At 33.5% G+C, this 25,748-nt stretch overlaps 1 protein-coding gene across 2 annotated transcripts in view; it reads right to left on the reverse strand.

The window, feature by feature from the left end:
• The window catches only part of LOC149488630 (transmembrane protein 135-like), a 36,523-nt gene extending 12,392 nt beyond the window's left edge, over nt 1-24,131 (reverse strand). The window contains exons 1-2 of one of the 2 annotated variants that reach the window (XM_089695155.1): nt 24,081-24,131; nt 132-294 (exon numbers count right to left, since the gene is read on the reverse strand). In XM_089695155.1, the coding sequence (XP_089551281.1) occupies nt 132-290 (159 nt within the window). In that variant the 5' untranslated portion in view covers nt 291-294; nt 24,081-24,131. Of the gene's footprint in view, nt 1-131; nt 295-7,889; nt 8,033-24,080 lie in introns of those variants that run through there. The other variant, XM_089695154.1, reaches the window with a different exon arrangement.
• Between the last annotated feature and the right edge of the window lie 1,617 nt (nt 24,132-25,748).

Genomic DNA, 25,748 nt, shown 5'->3' on the forward strand with positions numbered 1-25,748 from the left:
CATTCTTTCGATAAAATATGAAAAACCAAATAACGGAAAATATAACAATAGAAATCAAATTGTACCTACATTGAATAATAAAAAAAAATACAACATTTAAAAAAAATTCATATTAAAAAAAGATTATTTACCAAATGTATAATTGCATAGAATCGAGCGCTTCCAATCAATGAATCTTTGTATGTCTGTATGGATGAAGACCAGCAACTCCTGTCCCAAGGGTGTAGAATCACACTGCAGTGGAGGTCACTGCAGGCGCTCTCAAACATGTGCTTGCTTATTTCAGCCATTGTTCTGTAATTAATGAAATATGTTACTTAATACGAATATACTATGCAATATGAAGGTGATTATAAATATTTAATCGAGGGGAGGAAAGTCTAGGTAGTCATTTATCAAAATTTAGTTGGGTAATTATAAAAGTTTTCTCATATTTTTCTATCTACATAATAAACGCTCTTCAAACTTCAACAAATCTTTACGCTACAACTACCTCATTTACTTACTATAAAAAATATGTAAAAACAATTAGAGTACCTATTTCTCTTAAATATCCGCACTCTACACAAAACAAAAAGAATACGTAAACGTGTTATGCCAAAATGCACATAAACCACTGACCCAGTTGAAACGCTAACACACTTGCACCTACAACTTCATTAGTTTCAATTACATTGATGGAACTCATCTCGACCTATCTTATTCTCTAACAAACTACTGCCCACGCTGCGAATCCTTTGTGGTGCATTTACACTCTGTGACAAGCGATAGGAATAACCGGGTCTCTATAGCGAGCGGCCTCGCGAAGCAATTGCTGCGCTAAAAAGCTCGATCAGTGTGGATATGGCTCGTCCCAAAAAGCGTGTGTGACGTCATTTTCCTCGGCCGATCCATTTCTAGACTGACCAAGCTGCTACACACAGCAATTGCTTCGCTAGGCTGCTCGCTCTTTGAAAATCCGCCTATTAAAGAACGCGGATATGTAAACAGTGCACTTGTTATTCGCCATGAGTCACGTATACGCGTTAAGAGCAGTTTTTCGGATATAATCAAAGAGCACTAATTGAAATAACGAACTTACTAAACATTTTTACATTACTGCTTACAAATTTGTAAGCAGTTGTTCGTAGAAACACTCCTATACGAATGTTACGTCGAGTGTGAAGGCGAATTGCGAAAAATAATGTGTAAATGCACCATTATATGCGACGCTTTATTCTTAGCGACGTTGGCTTTTATACTTTTAATGGACGTTTAGAACCCTTTCATAGACATTTCAGCCTTATTTTTATAATTTTGTTAGAGATGTTGTTATCTTTGTTATGTTAGTAATTGTTATCGGATAAATCGGGCTAATTTTCTTGTTGTAATTGTATAAGCCGATTAAAATCAAATTGATTACGTGTACCTATAACATTGTATTATAATATTATGTAAATTTTTAATACTACAAAAAGTTAAAACAGTTTAAAAAAAGTCTATGGGAGTAGTAAGTATATCTCTGTGAACAAAACAAGTATAGAGACCACAAGAATGAGTATAATTCATATTAATGGATGCAAGATAACAATTAAAAAACACGCTATTGAAAATTTATAGCAGAGATTAAGGAGAAGATTAAGGGCCGATTTTTCAATGCTTGGATAAAACTTATCCATCCAATAAAGTATAACACAATAATATTAAAATGTCACGTAAACTGTCAAATACGGGCAATTAGAATACGTTTTTAAAATGGTAGTTTTATACATTATTCGACGAATAAGTTTTATCCAAGCATTGAAAAATCGGCCCTAAATAAAATACACCATTAAACTAGTAAGTAATAAAAAATATTATTAACTAGCTTTCCGCCCGCGGCTTCGCCCACGTTTTCAAAGAAAAACCCGTTCCCGTAGGATTTCCGGGATAAAACCTATCCTATGTCCTTTCTCGGGTATCAAAATATCTCTATACCAAATTTCATGCAAATTGGTTCAGTAGTTAAGGCGTGATTGAGTAACAGACAGACAGACAGAGTTACTTTCGCATTTATAATATTAAGTATGGATTTTGCTTATTTATTTTTAGGTAGAAAGGTACATGTTATAATATCCGAACAAATAATAAAATAGTGAAAACAACTCATTTTTATAAAAAAATATAATGTGTTTTTACACGTCATATTTTTTTTTATTAATTCCATTGTTAGTCTTGTAGTTAATTGCCAAGAAATTATCCCACCAAAGATTATAACAGATGAGTAAGTAAACCGGTTTCTGAAGTAATAAAAATAATATAGATTAACCATTGAACAGGGCATTTAGCGTTATATGAAATGTATAAGAAATAATCATTATTACACTAGTGAATACCAACGAAAGTTTCGTCAAAATCCATTCATCTAATGTCGAGATCACTACATAGTATAAAACAAAGCCACGTTATCTTTCCCTATATCACTGTGTATGGTTAAATCTTTAAAATTACCCAGATTAGATTTTGTGAGACTTTGGCAATAAATCATAGTAAATAATTATCTACGTACATTGAACGAACTATTCTTTTTTTATTTTCTTTAAAATATTACATGTATTTATATTAATTACAATATAATAATTGATTTATTAACTTATCACAAAAATGTAATTAGAAATAATTTGGAAAATCCAAAAGTGCACGCCTCATAATTTTTTTTAATAATTATTTATTAATTATTATTTTTGTTTATTTAATAACAATTAAACCACATCGAATCAGACCCTGAAAAATGAAAGGGTTCTATTCCTGAGCATACTCAAGCGTAAGAGAAAAAAAAAGACTCGATTAGTAAAGTATTTCGGTCGCTATCGTGTTAACAAGAAAATCCTCCGCACATACAGACACACGGACGTCCAAGACAGAACTTTTTTAAACTGTTTTTTAACTAGTTTAAATAACAAAAATGACATCAAAAATATCATGAATGTTAAAAATAGTGTTTTTTCTTAATATGTGTGTGTATGTATTATCTTACAAGTGCAATGTATGATACATAAAGACATTTTAAGTTTGAAAAATCAGATGTTTTGCGCGAAGTGACAGTAGTACCCACCTCAACGCTTCGCTTATGAGGCGTGCAAAATGTAATTATCCGTAGAAAGTCATTATCAAAAATAAAAAATACGTGTGGCACTCGAGGACTGCTGCGGTAAAGCTATTATTGCATAGTATCGCATCGCTATTCGCCGTGCTGGTTGGAGTGGGAGGTGTTAGGTTTTTTCGTTACGGAATTTTTACATTCGGTCGCCGCGCTCAGTCTGAGATAAAAGCTATGCAATAGCTTAAAATAGCTTAATAATGTATTTTTATTAACGAATTACAATTATTCCTATTTACAATGAAAAATCTTTGTTGAATGACTTTACCTAGATAATATCTTAGATGGCGATTTTTGTATTGTATTTATTGTATAATTTTAAATAAAAAATTGAAATGGTATGTAATAATGTAATTTTCTGTACTATGTTTATAATTTTTGAAGTATAAAATGTTATCTCTAATCAAATCTTTGTCTGTATTTCTGTAGATAAATAAATAATATCTATTATAAATAGAGTAGTCTAGCAATTGTTGACCGATAGAGGTGACCTTAGATAATTGCAATTCTCTTATCATTTTATAGGAATTTTGAAAATCACTATCACTACATATAGCAAAGCAAAGAATATAGAAAAGTCGATTCCCGAGTCTATCTGTATATTTCTTTAAAACTACACGACAGATTTTAATGCGATTTTTTAATTGATAGAGCGATTCTCGAGGAAGGTTTAAGTATATAATTTCTTAGGCTTTACAAAAGTAAAGCCGCGGGGGGAAAGCTAGTAAATTAATATAAGTTATCTTCGAATTAAGTTTTCATTAGTATAACAATTACGGTGTGTATTTTTATTGATAATTCATAGATTCAATCCCTAGTAGGTAATAATTTAAAAAGGTGCGGTGAAATAAAGACTGCGGGTAAGTTTAGAAAAGGTAAATAAAATCTTTTGACTTGACTAAAAATCAAGACTTCTATTGACTTTTTATACAAATATCTAAAAAAAGATGTTTCAGTTTCTTTAATTTCTTATTAATTTAATAAATTAGTTTATATTATAATTATTTTACTTACACAAACTAGTTATACTTCCAAGAATTTCTGCAATGGTTGTAAATGCAAATTTAATTCCAAGAGAACTACAGCTCTCTTACAAAGTCTGCATATAATAAGAATACTTCAATACAAGGACACTTTAAATAATTACATGAACTAGTATCGACAAACAAAGTATCTTTATTTATTTATTTATAACACTTCATTGTACAAAACAATTAAGGAAATGTGGAACAAATTAATGAGGTACAAAAATTTTGCACAATAGGCGGCCTTATTGCTACACAGCAATCTCTGCCAGGCAACCTGGTAGGAAAGGAAATGTGAGAGTATCTTTATTTTTTTATATACATATTTAGTTATAGAAGCTGAAACCTACGCCTAAATTCGCATAATATAAAAGTAGTAAAATATGTGTTAAGACTATAAAAATTAAAATTATCAGGTATTTCACTAGAAACTTTCATATAGATACAATCAGCTGTTTATATGTGAGTAACAAACATAATTTTAGTAGGATTAATAGTATCACTACATAGTATATAATAGTTTTTCTCTGTCCCTATGTCCCTATGTATGCTTGAATCTTTAAAACTAAGCAACCGATTTTGATGCGGTTTTTTTAGGAGATAGAGTGATTCAAGAGAAAGGTTTTAGTATATAATTTTTAGGGTTTAAACAAAGCGGGCGAAGCCGCGGACGAAAAGCTAGGACTTCCAACGGTAAGTACCTACTTTTCGCCTGCTTTTTTAGGAATAGAATAAATAGTATTTGATATATTCTGTTTGTTTGTATAAAACAACTTGAATATAACAAAGCAAATAACTCAAACTGAAACATAAACACATTTAAATTGAACAAAATGATTTACAATTTACGTAATTGAGTGCCATTTGCTTACAAAGGGTCTTAGTATTAGCTCTTACTGACCTTGAGCTGATTGACATCGTTACATAAACAATAATACAATAGTGATAATTATTATTAACAATTATTAATATAACTGTAGAGAAAACATGTTTAATCATTACGTTTTTTCAGTCATGTTTAAAAAAATGTATGTATTGAAGGTACGATGTTTTTGTTGTTGTTCCAAAGTACAAATTCTCATATATAAGTATTTAAGGTTAAAGTTATTTATAAATAAAATTTTGTAACTTTAAATATTACCTTACAGTTTCTACTGTGTGTGTGTGTGTGTGTATATATTACCTTCAATTTTTATTTTAAAACTAATAAATACATTTAAACTATGATTTAATTTTTATTAAAAAACACAAATTTTAACTGTAAAGCGGGCTACTCACACACCTGCCGTGGGGACAATCTTGATTGCACGGCAGTTAGAGCAATTAAATAGCCAAAGAAGCCAATTTAACCCTGCATGTCTATTGTCTATACACATCACAATTAAGGAGGCAATTAAGGGTGCAATTTCCAATATTGCCCCTGCGGCAGGTACGTGAGTAGCCGGCTTTAAGATGCAAAAATTTATAAGTCGTTTTAATTTTACGTACGTAATTATATTTTCCGACTTCCTTTGACATAGAGGTTATCGACTCCATTCGGCTTTAGATAAGAAATCTAACTTTATCAGATAAATCTTCATTAATGCTATTTCACATTTGTTTACTTAATGATTGGGCTTTATTGACCATTTGCTTTGAATGTATGTAATATGTATGAAGAATTACGATTCTTGTCTTTTATGAAATTATAAGATTGGCTAAGCTATATCACTACATAGTATAAAATAAAGTCGCTTTCTCTGTCCCTACGTCCCTATGTGTGCTTATATCTTTAAAACTACGCAACGGATTTTGATGCGGTTTTTTAATAGATAGAGTGATTCAAGAGGAAGGTTTTAGTATATAATTTATTAGGTTTTAGACAAAGCGGACGAAGCCGCAGGCAGTAAGCTAGTAATAGTACTATATAGATACCTATCAAAGTGTGCTTTTATTTTTGATGGACAATCTCTTTATTCAAATGCGCAGAAAATCGTATTAATTCGTAATAAGTCTCATAATATGTGGATACTGAATGTACCTATATATTATGCAAAAAAATACGTAGGACATTAATTCACGCAAGGTTTAAATTATATACTTATTTTTGCTTTTGAGTAATAATTCCGCCTTTTAGTACGTATGTGCCGTGTGATTGTTAATTATAGTTTATGTACAATAAATAATAAATAAATAATTAAATATAAATTTACATACTCCCAAAATTGAGTTTTTACTATGGGATCCTAACTTTTAATCATAGAGTGAGCAAAAGTTTTTTATAAGTTTTCTGGAAAATAATTAAATTAATAATTAAATTTTCTTTCATTTTACGATACAACATATTCTTTATTTTTGCAATAAACATATTTGTTAACCATCGACTATTAAGACATATATATACCTATATATATATATAGACCCAAAAAATGCAATCCTCATTTTACAACATTTATTCAGTTTCTTGGCCACCAATTAAATAGAGCCGTTGTCAATTTATAAAATTATCGATATTATCTAATCAAAATAATATTTCGAATATTGAAATTGATATATTTGGTTTTATGGCATTCAAATGTTTTATAAATATAAATTTATAAAGAATAGAAAAAATTCGATCACGAGGCGGGACTCGAACCCGCATCCTTTCGCGCCATTCCGGGGCGGATGCCTGACCAACTCGGCCACTCGCCGCTCTGACGGGTCACGAGTGATCGAATTTTTTGAATGTCATATTAATACGATAATCAAATTCCTCTTTAACGATAAAAAACAAAACAATTGAAGAGATAATACCATGGGGGGAATAACCCTTCATCGAAATATCAGATAAAAGGATTACAAGGTTATATTGTAATAACTGCTTTGTTGCATTTATTAACAACATATAAATAATGCCAAAAACTAATACCTAACAGTTTTCTCTACATTTTTTTTATTCGAAAATCGATTAACTTTGATTTTTTACTAATTTGAGCATAAACAATTTGCTATTTGTTTTTATAGAATTTCTTCTGAGCTAAGCTTTATCAGCAAGTATGATAAGATCTCTCTATAATTTATATCATTTTTTTTTATGTATAAGCTGGGAAACGAGCTTGCGCGTCACCGGTGACCGGACAGACAGCGATGATTGGCGCCGCCCATGAACAACCACAGACTCTGGAGTATTGTGGGTGCGTTGCCGGCCTTTGAGGGCGTAGGTACGCCGTATCAATGCATGCAGTCCAAGAAACATTAATAAATTCATTATTACTATAGAAATGCATCCCTATTTTATAAAATATTATGATAATCTATGCTTTAGGTAATTAGTTAAACGTTGCTGGCAAATGGAACAAATGAAATATTATTAAAAAAGGTCTTTTTGCCAAACATTGTATGTCATTAGAATAAAAACTGAAAAACTCTTTACCTGTAGAAGCAATTAATATCAATAATAACTCACTTTAAACACGTCGAAATGCTATTTCTTCTATTGATATCAATAACCAATAATTTTCTAGATCAGAAATAAACTATCACAGTATCACACACATTACAAATAATTATAACATTTTATTATCGTATATACCTAAATAACTATAAGAAAAGAGCGTGTGTGCCGAGCATACGTGTTAAAAGTGAAACTTCTTTGGCAAGATTCGAAGAAACCAAAATCGTCACCTTACTCCATGACGTGACGGTATTGCCATGACGCGATCTTCAAATTTTACTCTCAACGCGCCTAAAGAATCACTTCAAAAAAGAAATTAAAATACCTGTACCTTACTAAATACCCTCCTTGTATACTCAAATTCTTTTATTTCTTTTGTCCTTTCAACAACAAAACAAATCACCTTTTTCATAACAGAAATCACAACCTAATTACTCGAATGCGCGCGCGGCCTCTCATAGCAAGCTACTAATTGAAGTTTGAACTCTAGCCGTGACTGCGCGCGCGCATTGTGGCGTATTTGAGCCAATATATCGACAATATTTACTGCCAATCGTTTATTATTTGTAATTGATTTGTGGGAGTTTAATAAGTGTTTATTGTCAATAAATTTATTTGTGTGATGGTCAATTTATATAAGAACTAGCTTTCCGCCCGCGGCTTCGCCCGCGTTTTGAATGAAAAAAACCGCATAGTTCCCGTTCCCGTGGGATTTCCAGGATTGCGTCATTTTCCCGGTATAAAAAGTAGCCTATGTCCTTTCTCGGGTATCAAAATATCTCCATACCAAATTTCATGAAAATTGGTTCAGTAGTTTAGGCGTGATTGAGTAACAGACAGACAGACAGAGTTACTTTCGCATTTATAATATTAGTATGGATGTTCGACTGAACTGTCAAGTTTATTTTTGCTACGTCCTAGACCTTAGAACTACTGGGTTATTTACGTATCGTAGGTATAATAGGTTCGTAAGAAATATATTTTAACTGATTGATAGTATTTTAAAACAAGGATTTATATATTGTCTTTTGTTTGACAGATTTCACAAAATCAAAAATATTACGGTATTCTTTTGCACTATTGTTATTTTGATAGGTAATATCCATACTGTTCACCTTTCCACATAGTACCTAGTGCATTTCGACGCCCCCCGCGAATAATCCGGTAATGACCTATTACGGGGTTTTTCATGTTATGCGTTTTTCGGCATCTAGAAGTTAAAATACACCATGTAAATTTTTTTCAGAATTTTTCTATCTTTATTTACGAAGATATGAAAAATTACGCGTATATTCCATAAAATAACATTAAAATGTATTTTAAACGAATAATATGGTTTTAGATCTTTACGAAAAATAATATCAATATGCTTCGACAGTAAACGTTGTTACGATATTATTCAGGTAAATAGTTTTCTACATTATTTAAGTAAGTGCTAGTACAGGCTTATTCGGGGTTTTATTAAAAAATCGATTTCCAGATACATTCATTATGGAGTGCAAGTATGCAAGGTATTGGTATGTAAGGTATTATGCAAGGTATAAACACTTTCTATTACTGAGCAAATGATTTACACGGCCTTAGAAAAATTAAAAGAGATGAAAGTTTGATAGATAAACGAGGCAGGCATCAGAATAGACCACATCGAAACCTTCATCTTCATTAGATGCTGGTCGTCCGACTCAGGTTCTACCTGCTGCCCACAATTAAAAGCCCCCATCAGTATGGCTTCATGCCACAGAGGAGCACCGAGGACGCCCTCTATATACTGGTGGGCCACATCAGAAATAAGAGGGAGGAGAAGAAGATTTCTGTTGTGGTATTTCTGGACATAAAGGGAGCCTTCGACAGCGCCTGGTGGCCAGTCATAAAGGTGCGGTTGGCCGAAGATGGGTGTCCGGGGAACGTAAGGCGGGTGATCAGCAGATACCTGAGTGGAAGAGGTGTGAAAGTTACCTAACTTTCACACCTCTTGTCCCCCGCATACCTGCGGGTGTGAAGTGAGTAGAGAGACCAACAAGGGGTGCGTGCAGGGTTCCATAGGTGGGCCGCTCCTGTGGGTCCTCTTGCTGGATCCTCTGCTGTGGATGTTAGAGGAGATGGATGTGTTTTGTCAGGCTTTTGCCGACGACATTGTGCTAGTGTTTGATGGAGATACTGCTTTAGAAGTAGAGACGAAGACAAACTGCACATTGAGGAAAATTGACGAATGGGGTGTCAGAAATAAACAAAAATTCGCACCACACAAGACATGTGCCCTGCTCTCGACACGAAAATTAAAATTTGACATGCCACGACTTGTAATGGGGAGTGTGGACATCCAATATTTCGAAAGTATTAAGATACTCAGCGTTACTATTGATGGCGGCCTGATATTGACCGAAACGTCGGGAGCGTTTGCAAAAAGGCAATCACCCGTTATAAGCTATTAGCAAGAGCAGCTAGAGTAAATTGGGGGCTTAACTCCCAAGTAGTTAAGACTATATATATCGCAGTTATAGAACCGACTATCTTGTATGCATCAGCAGCGTGGGCACCCACTACGGAAAAGATGGGGGCCCAAAAGAGGCTTAACACCGTTCAACGAGGTTTTGCCCAGAAGATCTGCAGAGCATATCGGACTGTCTCCCTGAACTCTGCGATGTTGTTGGCTGGGATTCTCCCTCTTGACCTCAGGATACTCGAAGCTTCGAGGCTTTATGAGATCAAGAGGGGTGTGTCGCAACCGGCGGTGTTGAGGGACAGGGAGGTGGAACGAATGGCTCTTGCGATTGAGGACCCACATTCGGCAGAGCAGGTAGAGCTGGGGCTTGGCTTGATAAATGAGGACACCTATGCTGACGTGGTTAACAGCCACGTCCACAGGGTCTATACGGACGGCAGCAAGATTGAGGGTCGAGTCGGAGCCGCCTTTTCCGTATGGAAAGGTGATGCCGAGACAAAGGCCATTAAGCTTGCGTTGCCACCGTATTGTACCGTCTATCAGGCTGAGCTCCTAGCGCTCAAAAGAGCAGTAGACATAGCCTGCAAGAGTGGAGCGGCAAAGGTCGGTGTCCTTATTGACTCCAGATCGGCGCTCCAGGCGGTTACCCTGAGTTCCCCTCATCCCCTGACTGTACAAACACGGGCGGCCCTCCGAAAAGCTGCATTGCAGAGGCGGGAGGTCTCCCTGTTTTGGATTAAGGCGCACGCAGGGCGGGGAACGAACGGGCAGACGAGTTAGCCAAGGAGGCCGCTCTGGGGTTGAGGAGGAAACCGGATTACGATCTGTATCCTGTTTCATTCGTCAAGCGTATTTTGAGACAGGCTACGATCAGCGAATGGGATAGGAGATACGATGTAGGAGGAACGGCCGGAGTCACGAAGCTCTTTTTCCCAAGCGCTGCTGCTGCATAGAAGGTAGTCGGGAAAAGACATCACACACCACACCACACAAGTACTGACTGGTCACGGTAGATTCGCATTCTGTGAGGTTCTGATGAGGATTCTGATTAAATTTTTAACTGTAATAGGACCATAGTATAATTTTCATGATTATGTAATCATGTGTAATAGTCGTGTCTTCAGTGCAGTGTCTATTTTTTATAATAATAATAACTATCGTGTTTTGAGAAACAATCCAAAGTTGTTTCATTTACTAAAATGTCCTGTATTTCATAAAATATACTATAATAATCATCAAATAATACTTAAGTAAACTATTCGAATAAACAGTAATAGTTATAACAATAAAATGTACGTTACTGTTAAACAATCGAATAACCAAATAATAGATTTTTACAAATGTTCAGTATACAAAACAAATAACACGAATATTAGCGCAACAAGATATTACTGTTGCCGTCGAAAATATAAATTTACACGAACAATATCGTAAGTGACATTACTGACCAGAGCTTGACCTACACTAGTATAGTAAAATGCATCCAGCTAAATTATAACGAAGCCCTTGGGACTACTTAAATTTTGTTGAAATAACCAGATAGCTGAAAAAATTAGCTTCCATATGCGATATTAAAAGTCTCTGATACTTTTTGTTTAATGGAGTTATTAAGGAAAAATGGTTTTTTATTTTTCCTGAACATTTTCACTTTTACGATTACCGGATTATTCGCGGGGGGCGTCGATTTAGTAAAATCCTTAAATATATGACATTCGCTATTGGACATAGGCCCCTCCAAAAGATTTACAAAACTACCGAATTTTCTAAAAAAATGTAGGCTCTTAAAATTGTATGGTTTTTCGTATAAATCCAATAAATATATTATCCACTAGCGGTCCGCCCCGGCTTCGCCCGTGGTACATATTTACGTTTTCTCTACATAAAAACCATCCTCGTACTTCAAGGAATATAATAAAAAAAGAATTATCGAAATCGGTTCAGCCGTTCTCGAGTTATGCGCTTACCAACACATTTTGCGATTCATTTTTATATTATAGACTGCATAACGTTCATTATAATATTGTCTACAGGTAAATTAGCTTGGAGAAATTTTTGCATATGTAGTGGTGTGTATATTACTCAGATCTTAGAGCGCGTTTCCACTATATCGTTCTGACTTCTGGCCTATACAAAAATGTTTCGATATCCTAACATTACTATTTAATTTTATACTTATTCCTAGCAACACTTTTGTTTTCAATAAAAACAAGTTTTTATTTGAAAGAAAATGGTTTTGACTTTATAAAAAAAAATATATCATTCAATTTCACGTCCTTGAGCAAACGACAAGGCGACTACCGTGAAACAATAAAATATCGTGTCCATAATAATTTGTTTCATAATTAATATTTGACCATAATAATTACGAAACAAAACAAATAAATAAATCGTCACTTGATAGTGGAAAGTGGAAACACGCACAAAACCAGAATAAACCAGTTTACGCTGTCCGCAGGTGCCACGTGCAGTCGTTTGGTACCGTGAACATAAAGCACACATTTCATTCAAAAATTATAATTATTACGTATAGACCGGGAGATATTGACACAAAATTTCGAGTCATTTGTAACAGGATGGCGGTTCTACAGGGGTCTTAGTACGCAATGACAAAAAGAAATAGTTTGGAAAATCCAAAAGTGCACGCCTCATAATTTTTTTTTAATAATTATTTATTAATTATTATTTTTGTTTATTTAATAACAATTAAACCACATCGAATCAGACCCTGAAAAATAAAAGGGTTCTATTCCTGAGCATACTCAAGCGTAAGAGAAAAAAAAAGACTCGATTAGTAAAGTATTTCGGTCGCTATCGTGTTAACAAGAAAATCCTCCGCACATACAGACACACGGACGTCCAAGACAGAACTTTTTTAAACTGTTTTTTAACTAGTTTAAATAACAAAAATGACATCAAAAATATCATGAATGTTAAAAATAGTGTTTTTTCTTAATATGTGTGTGTATGTATTATCTTACAAGTGCAATGTATGATACATAAAGACATTTTAAGTTTGAAAAATCAGATGTTTTGCGCGAAGTGACAGTAGTACCCACCTCAACGCTTCGCTTATGAGGCGTGCAAAACGATGGTGTGAACACTGGTACCGGCGGCTTAGTCGCGTAGGCGTTAGTCGAACTCGTCGGAAAAATAGCGAAAGTCAAACGATTTGTAACACAAAAATTTTAGAATTTACCGATAGCCCATAAAAAAGAAGTAGGCGGTAGTGTCATGCCATACTTTTCCGGTGTGACTTACAGCCCGCCATACCGACGCGAATGTGTTGATTAAAAAAAAAACAATTCAACCATTTGTACCAGGCTAACTTTTGCACAGGTAACCATCGTCGTGCAGCTATTTACGAAAATCGCCATGCCATACTTTTCGGACGATTCCAAATGGTCGCCATACCGCCGAAAATGTGCAAAAATTTTTTTTTTCGCCAAACTTTTTGTACCAGTATTGCATTTGGATTTTTGGAGAGTATTTGATAAAATGTGACCATTATTATATTTACCATACTTCTAGTAGGGGGAAAAAGTGCTGCCATACTTAAAAAATTAATTTAGTATTAATTTATATAAGTGAAGATTTCCACCACCTAGATCTTTGAAATTTTGTATTTATATTCGTTGAACCTCAAACTTACAGGAAAAATTAGTGCCATACTGTTACTAATCGTTCAAAATACGAATAAAATCTTACAATAAAAAAAAATCTTATACACATTCGCCACCTCCCACAGGTATGGCATTATCACACTTCTATTTATAATCATTCAGGAGTTGTTGAAAAAAAAATTTAGGGTGGTACAAATGGTTCGGCGAAAAAAAAAATTTGCAGATTTTCGGCGGTATGGCGACCATTTGGAATCGTCCGAAAAGTATGGCATGGCGATTTTCGTAAATGGCTGCACGACGATGGTTACCTGTGCAAAAGTTAGCCTGGTACAAATGGTTGAATTGTTTTTTTTTAAATCAACACATTCGCGTCGGTATGGCGGGCTGTAAGTCACACCGGAAAAGTATGGCATGACACTACCGCCTACTTCTTTTTTATGGGCTATCGGTAAATTCTAAAATTTTTGTGTTACAAATTGTTTGACTTCGCTATTTTTCCGACGAGTTCGACTAACGCCTACGTGACTAAGCCGCCGGTACCAGCGTTCACACCATCGTTTTTCTTTTTGTCATTGCGTACTAAGACCCCTTTTTTTTTTTTTTTTTTTTTATAGTGGGGAAATCTTCCAAAGATACCCACGGCCCCCGGGGAAGGAGCCGTGGGTTATGTCGGATTCTTACCGACTAAAACCCCACTGTGTTCCGTCGAGCCGCTTTAATGATGGGGCCGCGGGTATTTGTTAGAATTCTTCCGCGACCGTACTAAGACCCCTGTAGAACCGCCATCCTGTTACAAATGACTCGAAATTTTGTGTCAATATCTCCCGGTCTAGTTAATGTAAAAGTTATACGTATGTTAAATGTGCAAATATTAAAATAAAGTCTCATCTTTTTCAGAGGAGAAACACATATAGTTTAATTTAAAATCCCTTATATATATATAAAATAAAAACTAAAAATAAAATGTTGTTTTATTTTATTTGCTGACCATACACTACTACAAACGCAAAAATTTCTCCAAGCTAATTTACCTGTAGTATGTAGCTTTATCTATATGACAAATATAATGTTCAATTGATAATTTTTGCATGTTTCAAGAAAAATTAAAATGTTTTAGGTTTTAGTGCATAGGTATGAATACATTGGTAAAATTTAAAAAAAAAAAGTAAAAATACGTGTACGAAACTTGATTTATTCGTTTGATAACATGAATTTCTTAAAAATGAAAAAAACAATATCGACAAAAGACCACATCAAATAAATCATACAAAGTACTAAAATACCGAATGTAAAAGATCAGAATAAATTTAAATTATATCCGATAATCAAACGGTTAAATGTTAGTTTAATTTAATGAAATATTAAAGCATGATAATTCATTTATTAAAAGAAACTGATTGTGTGTAAATTTAGCCCGCGACCTACGGTATATACTTAATTAACTCTTCGATTAGCATAGCTTTGTAGGAAGTGAAAAGGCTGAAAACAAAATATAATTAGATATGAATTATTTTCAATATAATGTTCTTTTTAAGCTATTGCATAGCTTCTATCGCGGGCCTTGAGCGCGGGGACCAGAAATTGCGTAACGAAAAACCTCACGCTCCCCACTCCGACGGACATGGAGGTGTGGCTTGAAGGCATGCTATGCAATAGCTTTACCGCGGCATTCCCCGAGTGCCACACGTCTTTTCTTTTTTACTCTAATAAAAATCTATATAGATTAGAGTTATTAAGTCGAAAATATGATGTACCTACGTGTACAAAATTAACTATTTTGGAACGCAAATTTATTTGATTATGTTTATAGTTCTTGTAGAAAGAATTATTAATTACAACTTGTACTGTCTGCATCACCTTTATAACATTAAACAAGAAACTTTGTATTCCAGTAAAAATAAGGAATTTATTTCGTCTATATGAAAGTTATTAAGTTAAAAGAACTAAAATGAAGCATTCGTCCACTGTATATTTTTGTTTGAAATACCTACATACTATAGAAATCCTTGTCATACATATTAATAGGTTTTTGTTAAAACTTTTATTGTTCCGGCCATGCAAATTTTTGCAACTGTTTTATTTTCACAAAAAATATCAAAAACATTGAAGCACAATGACATATTCGAGTGAAATAACATTCGTATAATGGTACGTATTTTTCGCAAACAATAGTGCGAAAATATCATAAAATTTTCATTAATTAACCTAAGTACGCTATGTTCTAATTAATCCATATATTCTTTCTGATTGTTGTTGAAATGAAAAGTCAAATGAAAATTTTTGGGTAATATTAAAATGTTTTTTGTTTGGTGGAATAAAATTTTAAGTTAATTGATTTTGATGGTATTATTGTAATATTTTATGTAGTATTAAACATTATTGTGTTCTTTAGTTCAAGGCACGTTCGAACGTAAAAAAAACAAAGTGAAAAAATGATGAATATTTTTTTTGCCGGAGACAAATACATTGAATATAAAAAAAGAAGTTGCTCGTAAAAAGAAGTTACGTATCAATAAAATTTTTGTATTGCATTTTTGTATATTTCTAGGATAATAAATATTAAATTGTCAAGTCAAGTCAATAAAAAAATAAGTTTATTAAATTGAACTTTAAAAACCTGAAAACCTTCGCTTCTCTGTTTATTTTTACCCTTTTTATGTGAATTATTGTAAACAAAACACTACATAATATGTTTTAGCGTAGGTTATCATTTGAAAGATAAATTAGTACATGATTATCTAATTTAAATCACAGTTATCATCAGTCATCAATAATGGATTTAGTAAGCTAATGATTGAGCATATAATTAGCATCAACTATCACTGCAGGACGTGATATTAGTCCGATATAATCAGTTGAGAGCTGTGAAAGATAATTCATACATTTTTCTTAATTATGGCGTAATTTCATTGGTCCGTCTTCTTTACGAGTATTGAACCGGGTTGAATTTGTTTCTCATGAGTCATGGGGTAGTAGAGATGTTCACTACAGAGTATAAAGCAAAATCACTTCCGGCGTCTGTCCTGATGTCCGTATGTAAGTATGCTTAGATCTTTACAACTAGTTTTTTTTTAATAGATAGAGTGATTTAAGAGGAAGGTTAAATTATGTAATTCATTAGATTTGAGGCAAATGTAGCGACGCCGCGGGCGGAAAGCTAGTTAAAAATATGGGCAAATTAGAACAATCCAGAATTAGATTGGCATTCCCACAAAATTGGCACTAGAACCAATATGAAACCGACTAGTTCCCAACAATATACTAGGACAAACACGCCTTTTCAATTACAGGGAGTATCGTGGCTTGGCTTTAATTCGCTTAGCTTAATCTGAATAAGATTATTTCGGAACTGTACATAAGTATTTGCATTGAAATAGTCTTTCGTATTGAAATAGACTTTCGTACCAATGTATTCAAATTGTGGCAAATGTCGGCTACAACTGGGAAACATGAAGATGTATTTATTTAAATATGTACTAGCTGTCCCGGCTAACGTTGTTCTGCTTACTCTTATCACTTAGGGTATCAATCATGATCAGATTCTCAGATCTACCAATAGGCACAAAAATTTCATGAGAGTTGGTGGAGTATGGTAACTAACATTGTGTCACGAGAATCTATACTAATATAATAAAGCTGAAGAGTTTGTTTGTTTAAACGCGCTAATCTCAGGATTGCGATTTGAAAAAATTTTTCGGTGTTAGATAGCCTATTTATCGAGGAAGGCTATAGGCTGTATATCATCACGGTAAGACCAATAGGAGCGAAGCAATTCGGGTGAAACCGCGGGGCGCAGCTAGTTTTATATATGTAGAGAAGATAATTAATCTATACATATAATAAAATCGTAGGAAAGTCAAAACTGTACATTGAATATTTTTTTAAAAGAATACATAATCCATGATCTATAATCGATATAGAAGCCAAAAATATAGTTTTTAGAATTTTTGTCTGTTTGTCTGTTTGTCTGTTTGTCTGTTTGTCTGTATGTTTGTCCGAGCTAATCTCGAAAAGTACTGCATAGATTGACTTCAAATTTTGCATGAATATTACTAACAGGTCGTGTGAGGTTTTTTTAAACATATTATCATGCTATCACCTCCGGGGGAGGAGCTGTGAACCTTTACTTTTCTTACGTATTCCGTGTACTACGACAGCGTACAATCTAAAGACTCATGTTTAAATGTTGTTTTTGAGTAAGCCATGCTATTATCTAGCTTTACACTATAAAAAATAAGTCATTTACGTAATTTGGGCAGAGAAACTGTTTAATGAATCTTAGTACTATAAAGACAAATTTGATTCAGCGCCATCTATGAGATTTCGTAAAAATCAAATCAATTTACATGTTAACACTACTGAACACAATGTTAAAAATTAATAATTTAAATATAATTATGTTATTTATTTATTTAACTCTTTAACCCATAATAAATCTTCCCTTCCCTATAAGGTGCGCTTATATAATTCGTGTGAATATACTACATTTTTAAAAGTGAGGGTAGATGTATATTATTTTAAGTCAAACTAGACACCATTACTGCAGTTAATCTAATATTGATTGTGTTCATTGGTTACATTTTTAAAAATCATCGTGTTTTAATAATTCGATCACGAGGCGGGACTCTAATACAAAAAGGTTAGTTCGTTGATAATTATTATTCCTTCATCATTTACATGTTGTTAGTAAAAATATACTTTGACTGTTAATACTTTTGTTCAGTAATACATATAATAAAATCGTAGGAAAGTCAAAACTGTACATTGAATATTTTTTTAAAAGAATACATAATCCATGATCTATAATCGATATAGAAGCCAAAAATATAGTTTTTAGAATTTTTGTCTGTTTGTCTGTTTGTCTGTTTGTCTGTTTGTCTGTATGTTTGTCCGAGCTAATCTCGAAAAGTACTGCATAGATTGACTTCAAATTTTGCATGAATATTACTAACAGGTCGTGTGAGGTTTTTTTAAACATATTATCATGCTATCACCTCCGGGGGAGGAGCTGTGAACCTTTACTTTTCTTACGTATTCCGTGTACTACGACAGCGTACAATCTAAAGACTCATGTTTAAATGTTGTTTTTGAGTAAGCCATGCTATTATCTAGCTTTACACTATAAAAACTACGTCATTTACGTAATTTGGGCAGAGAAACTGTTTAATGAATCTTAGTACTATAAAGACAAATTTGATTCAGCGCCATCTATGAGATTTCGTAAAAATCAAATCAATTTACATGTTAACACTACTGAACACAATGTTAAAAATTAATAATTTAAATATAATTATGTTATTTATTTATTTAACTCTTTAACCCATAATAAATCTTCCCTTCCCTATAAGGTGCGCTTATATAATTCGTGTGAATATACTACATTTTTAAAAGTGAGGGTAGATGTATATTATTTTAAGTCAAACTAGACACCATTACTGCAGTTAATCTAATATTGATTGTGTTCATTGGTTACATTTTTAAAAATCTTCGTGTTTTAATAATTCGATCACGAGGCGGGACTCTAATACAAAAAGGTTAGTTCGTTGATAATTATTATTCCTTCATCATTTACATGTTGTTAGTAAAAATATACTTTGACTGTTAATACTTTTGTTCAGTATTTATCTGTATGATTATTGCTTGGTAGGTAATTAATATATTTTCATGTCGTATACCTAATTATAAACATAACTGTGATGTGAAACTAGCTGGATTTATTTTTACACACTCACAGTCTTATATTTTGTGTTAATGTTAAAATAGTATTAATAGTGTAAATCATAATATTTTTTCAAAGTTAAAAATATTTCCTTTTTTCTGATGGTGTTGCCATCGAATTAAACCGCGCTGTCGTTTCGTTCACAAAAAGTCATGTTATTAGGACCGAATATGTAGCCGCCTCAACTTACGGAAACGAGAGTAACCTGCGTTGTCTGTTATTAGTTATTATATAGTCGAATTTAACGTTACATGGAAATTGGAATCTAAATATATGTATACCTACTTATATTAAATCTGTAGAGGTCAATTCTGCACATGAAATATATTTCCTAAATAACTATCACGAGGTGATTAGAGATCGACATCGACGTCAAAAATGTTTGTCCGTCTGTCTGTCTGTATAACCGTTATAGAAACAAAAACTACTCGACGGATTTAAACGAAACTCGGTACAATTATTTTTCATATTCGTGAGCAGAGCAGCAACTCCATTTTTAAGCTTTCGTCGCGTGTGCGTTCTTAATGCGTGTATCTTAATGGTTAAAGCTACACAGAAATCAAGTATGAAAGAAATGTTCTCCATATTATATAAAAAATATCTCCCGACATCATAAATGTCTATCTTTTATGGTTGAGCTTAGGAGTTCAAAGCTTTCTGATTATATTTGTCTACTAGCTGTCCCCGCGACTTCGTTCGCGTGGAATAGTGACTATGGGACCTATGACCATGGGCTCAGGGTGGGGCAACAATAAAAAATCATTTTTATTTTCATGCTCCCACTCCCGCGCCCACTCGCACTCCCACGCCATATGCCACGTTCAGTCCCAATCCCACGCCCACGCCCACTCCCTTTCACAATTAGTACCTACCAGATCAAAGCCAGGGTAAGCGCCCCACCCAGCCCCACCGTGGCTACGCCCATGCTGAATTACTACTTAACATACAATTATTGAGTAAATACGTACAACCATACTGTACTGTTGTACTACCATAAATAATTAAAAGAAATGTTATTAAAATTTCTTACTAAACTGAGCTAAAAAACTTACGTACCAAATTATTAAAGAAAATCAAGAAATGAAATGCCTAACCTATACCAAATAGTTACTACATATTGTAATTAAAAATTATGATTAGTATATAATATCGAAATCAAAAAAGAAATGCCTAACTAATTCTACGTAAAATTTCTTTTAAATTATGTCATATTATTTTTTAGGAACCAGGGGGGGGAGAGGAGCAAATTCTATTTCCTTCCTTTCTTAAACGGATGTTTTTAATAATCTATGGTGTAGCCAGTAGCCACTGATCAGCTTAATCGATACTCAGTTTTTATCAAATCCAGAAACAAATCCAAATTAGATCTTTCCTGTCTCACGCACGTAACTAAAGGCTGAAGAGAGAGAGAGCACGTAACTAAACCGTTTAGACGAAGAAAAGTGTATAGAAAAAGGAATAAATAATTTCATAAACTTCCCGACGATCTTTAAAAATAAATTATAACTTTCATTTTTTTCATTCCCACTTTTACCCCTATGTAGGTATAATAAGTGGATGAACCAATTTTGATACACTTTATCTAAGAACCAGCGTCGGAAAATATTCTGCCTAACAAAAAAAACCGCATCTAATTCGGTTTACCTGTTAGCCAGCTACGGTGCCATAGACAGACACACACACACACACAGAAATACATAGCGGTCAAACACATAACACCAGTCTTTTTGCGTCGGGGGTTAAAAATATAATACGACATAATTTAAAGGACATTTTATGTGGAAAATTTACCTATACACCAGGGTAGATAATTTTTGAAACAAAAAAAAAATCGCAGTAGGATGAAACCCATTAGAAAAGGATATGATACAAATGTAAGGAAAAATAAATTACGGTCAATCGGAGTTCGGGAAGTGGGAGGGGGGGAGCTTTTAAGAGAAAAAAATGGTTTCTCTCGATTTCTCGATAATAATAACACCTGCTAATTTTTTTCTACATATTTTAATTGTACAGACATCACTTTTCCACAATTTTATTATATGTATTGATGATGATGATTGAGATTATAACACTCTTAGTCCGTTTTAATTTTTATTCACCCGCATCAGTGCCACCTAAAAAATCTTTATATATCGAAATTCGAGCAAAGTTAAGAAAATGAGAAATAAGAGTTCTCAAGGATCGTTAGAGATAAGAGGCTTACTATTGACCGAAAACAACATGTGTTATGCCGAACCTGAAACCGCTTCACAACGAGAATTGCGGCTCACAGCTGACCGCGAACGGCATGTACTATCCTGTGAGACCGAAACCTTCACTGAGGGTATATATAACGTCTCACAGCTGATCGCAAATGGCATATTGTACTATCCCGTGAGACCGAAACCCTCACTGAGAGAGAATTACGTCTCACAGCTGATCACGATCGTCATATTTTATCTCGAGAATTCTGAAACTTTTACTCAATATGAAGACCGTTTGACAAATAATAGGGTGCACCATAATATTATTCGATCTCTCGAAGATGAACATGAGCATAAGCAATGACTAGAGTAGGGACGCGAATATTACCATTATTTGAGACAAGAACGATTAATAAGTTTGTTTAATGAAAGATTAAGAATTGAAACTATTGGTCTCTTTAAACGGACGAATAGCGAGAGGCCCGTCTTATTGCAGACAGATTTCGACATAGTCTTAATGACTTAGAGGTAAACATAGAAGATCAATCTACAAATTCGGTGGTGTGGTCCGACAAAATAATATAAAAGTGGGTTTGCTTATAACCTCACAATTGATTACAGATCATCTTCTGTATAGGCGATATTAACGTAGTATGTTCTTTTTGTAATGCTTTAAAGTGGAGTAAGGAGTCGGCTTTCGTTTGAAGATACGCCGGAACCTTTGAAATCACTACTTTTAAGTTTTAGAGGAACATGTGCAATCTAAACAGTTCTTAGACAATATTAGCTCTTATAGTATTGCGTTTTAAATGATCCTTTGGTACTCAACAATTATCAGATGCTCCTTTCATTATTACTTTTAAGATACAAGGTCAAGTTTATCATTTGATAGGATCCCTTTTGCCTGAAGGCCAACCTAAGTTTCTTTAAATATATTTTGTATTCGACTACGACGAATAATCGAATACAAGAAATCAATATTTCTCGAATTTAAAACTGAACTCATTTCACAATTTTAGAACATGTTAATTCATCAGGTTAATCCGTATATATGCGTTTTAAATCGACATTAGAAGCTTTTCCTCAAGATGGTGATATTAATATAAAATTGGTATAAATGCCGATAGACGGAAGTCTATCAGCACTCAGGAATTCCCTGAGCGTGTTATAACGCCCAGGCCGCAGTATTACAATTTTTCCTACAGTAGGGCGACGAATGTATTTTCGCATAGCAACGGAGGGGAACTCGTGGGGGGTAAAGTGACGCGGGCCACGTACCACAAACATGTTTAGTTTGTGGTACCGAGCGCGAAAGAAAGTCATCGTGTTTTTAGTAAAGTTACTATGTAAACTAACGTAATTTATTACTTAGGTACATATATTCTATAATGGTGCGCTCAAACTGTTAATCTACATTTAATTAAGATTATTATTTTAATTACTAAGAAATGTAGAATTTAAATCACATTCATTCATGTTTTCCTCAGATATTCGATGTCTATGATTTTCGATGATTTTAAGATTTTCTTATCAGAGTATTCAATTTTAATGTAGTTAAATTTTATAAGAGACAATTAAGAACATTCAAAAATAAAGTGTCACGTATTTTTTTTAAACGACGAATGACGAAAAACGACCGAATCGCGGACGAAGTCGCGGGCAACAGCTAGTAAAATAATAATCATCTATCTCTTTGTTTTAGTGGTTAGTATATTATATAATGGAAAATCCAGGTTTGAGTACCATTTGTTCACATGGACCAGGTCAATTACGAGTGAAACGTTCATGCTCTTTTTTATATTATTTACAGAATTATTACCATGAGTATTTAAATTCCGTTGTTGTTTTTCAAATATTGTACAAGGTAACATGATATATTGTGACTTCAAAAAATTATGATAACTGATTTTATGGGGTACAGATTGAAAAAAAGACCGTTAAAAAATAATAAGGGGTTTTATTTTATTTTCTTACAAAAAGCGTTAAAGAATTAAGTATTAATACACTTGAACAATTACTTGCCCTTGAATAAAGATTTAAAATTATATTATTATTACCTATACCTGTACATAATATCTTTATATAGAACATTGCCTTTGAATTGAAAGGAAAGTGTTCCTTTTACTTTGCATGCCTTGCCTTGTGCATTAACAAAAAATAAATAAAAATAATTAACCGGATTGGTCGAGCCGTTCTCGAGTTTTAAGCTTTGCAACACATGGGTGTTTCATTTTTATTTATATAATTTATTTAGGTATTTGAATAGAGGATTGTAAGGTTATAAGTTAATTTGTAATTCAAACACGCTAAATGACTGCATGAAAAATAAATTATAGCAACGAATCGTTAATAAATTCAAATAAAAGCAAGCAGAAATATTTCTGAAATTGAAAAAAAATTATACAAACAACATTAACATAAACCCTAATTATTGTATTTTTATAAATATTACTTTTTATTTTAATAAAAATATCGACAACCTTCCCAGTTACCTACAAACCCTAAAATCTGCCAACTATACTTTAATATTTTTTTTATAAATAATAAAATTACTTACCACCAAAATATTTCACACAGACACTCACACAACACAACCACTCCTTTTGATGGTATAATTTTAACTGACGGTTAAAATGCTATGTTTTTTGGTTTTTATCATCCTGTTTGACGTTTGATAAAAGTTTGAATCACATATGACTCAAACTTCAGGACGTCACTATACATACGTATGAATGAATAATTTTCAAGTGCAGCACTCCCAAATGTTATAATACTACATAATATTATGAAATAAAAATATATTATTGTGCACCGAAATAATAGTATGTACCTATGAAGTTAAAATCAAAAATAATAGGTAATTAATTAATATTTCTCGCAAGACTTGAAAGTTGCCTGGCCATATCTGAAACATAGGGCAGTCATTTATAAAAAGATAAATCAGTAAATAAACCATTACATATTATACTAGCTTTCCACCCGCGGCTTCGCCCGCGTTTTCAAAGAAAAACCAGCATAGTTCCGTTCCCGTGGGATTTTTGGGATAAAACCTATCCTATGTGTTAATCCAAGTTACCCTCTATATGTGTGCTAAATTTCATTGCAATCGGTTCAGTAGTATTTGCGTGAAAGAGTAACAAACACACACACATCCTCACAAACTTTCGCATTGATAATATTAGTAGGTACTTCCTAGTTATACAGGGTGTACCAAAAAGTAGTGATATACTGAAGCTGGGAGGTAGAGGACTTAGAGGGCTATCCGAATCACCCCCATGTGTGTTATGCGATTTTTCGTATTTTCGGAGTTATTACATTTTTTTCAATTTTTCATCTATCGCTGAGTACGATGAGATTTTTATTTATGGTGACGTGAATTATTGCGCTAGATGCTTGATTTTTTGTGTGTGCTAAGCTGAAAGATAGGCCAATTCAGTATGGTAACATTTACTATCGTTAGATCTTCGAATGGAATAAAAAAAAGAATTAAATACCAAGAAAGATAAAATTATCCAGTATGTTCATAACTTCAAGGGCCCATAAAAAAATGAAATCACATAAAAAAGGTTTCCATTTGGCTTTTAAAAACTTGCTCTATCAATCAGGTAGCTACCCTAAAAATTTCATTTTATTATTCTGAAGGCTTCAATCGAAAAATTTAAATCTAAATGTGGTAAGTGGAAAATTTTTATTAACATGATGATCATTAAAACAAATAAATAGGTGTTAAATTACCAGAATTTTTTTAAAATAGCCCCGCTGTTGCTCAATGCAAGTGCGACATCACAGTAAAAAGTTGTCTTTTTAATGTCTGAATGCTCTTTTATCATTTATAATGGTTTCTTCTGCTACTATGAATTTCCGGGTTATTTCGTCCAAATTGTGGCAGTCTCTCGTCTTCGTAGTATCCCCACGGAAAAAGTTCAATAGGGTTTATGTCCGGAGACCATGGAGGCCAGGCTAAAGGGCAAAAATACCCTGAAAGATGGATTGGTCGTTGCAGCCTGCGCATGCGCCGGTGATGCCTGCTTTAAAGCCTGGCCTCCACGGTCCCTCGACCTAAGCCCCATTGATTTGTTTTAATGGGGATACTAAAAAGACCTCGGCTACTTGAGAGAATGCCACAATTTGGACGAAATAACCCGGAAATTCATAGTAGCAGAAGAAACCATTAAAAATGATAAAAAAGCATTCAGACATTTAAAAGACAACTTTTTACGGTGAT

Source organism: Colias philodice, chromosome 5, assembly GCF_061535455.1.
Source record: "Colias philodice isolate Cphi_HAF_F1 chromosome 5, ilColPhil1 Martin Lab GWU primary, whole genome shotgun sequence".
In the NCBI taxonomy this organism is placed as follows: Eukaryota; Metazoa; Arthropoda; class Insecta; order Lepidoptera; family Pieridae; genus Colias; species Colias philodice.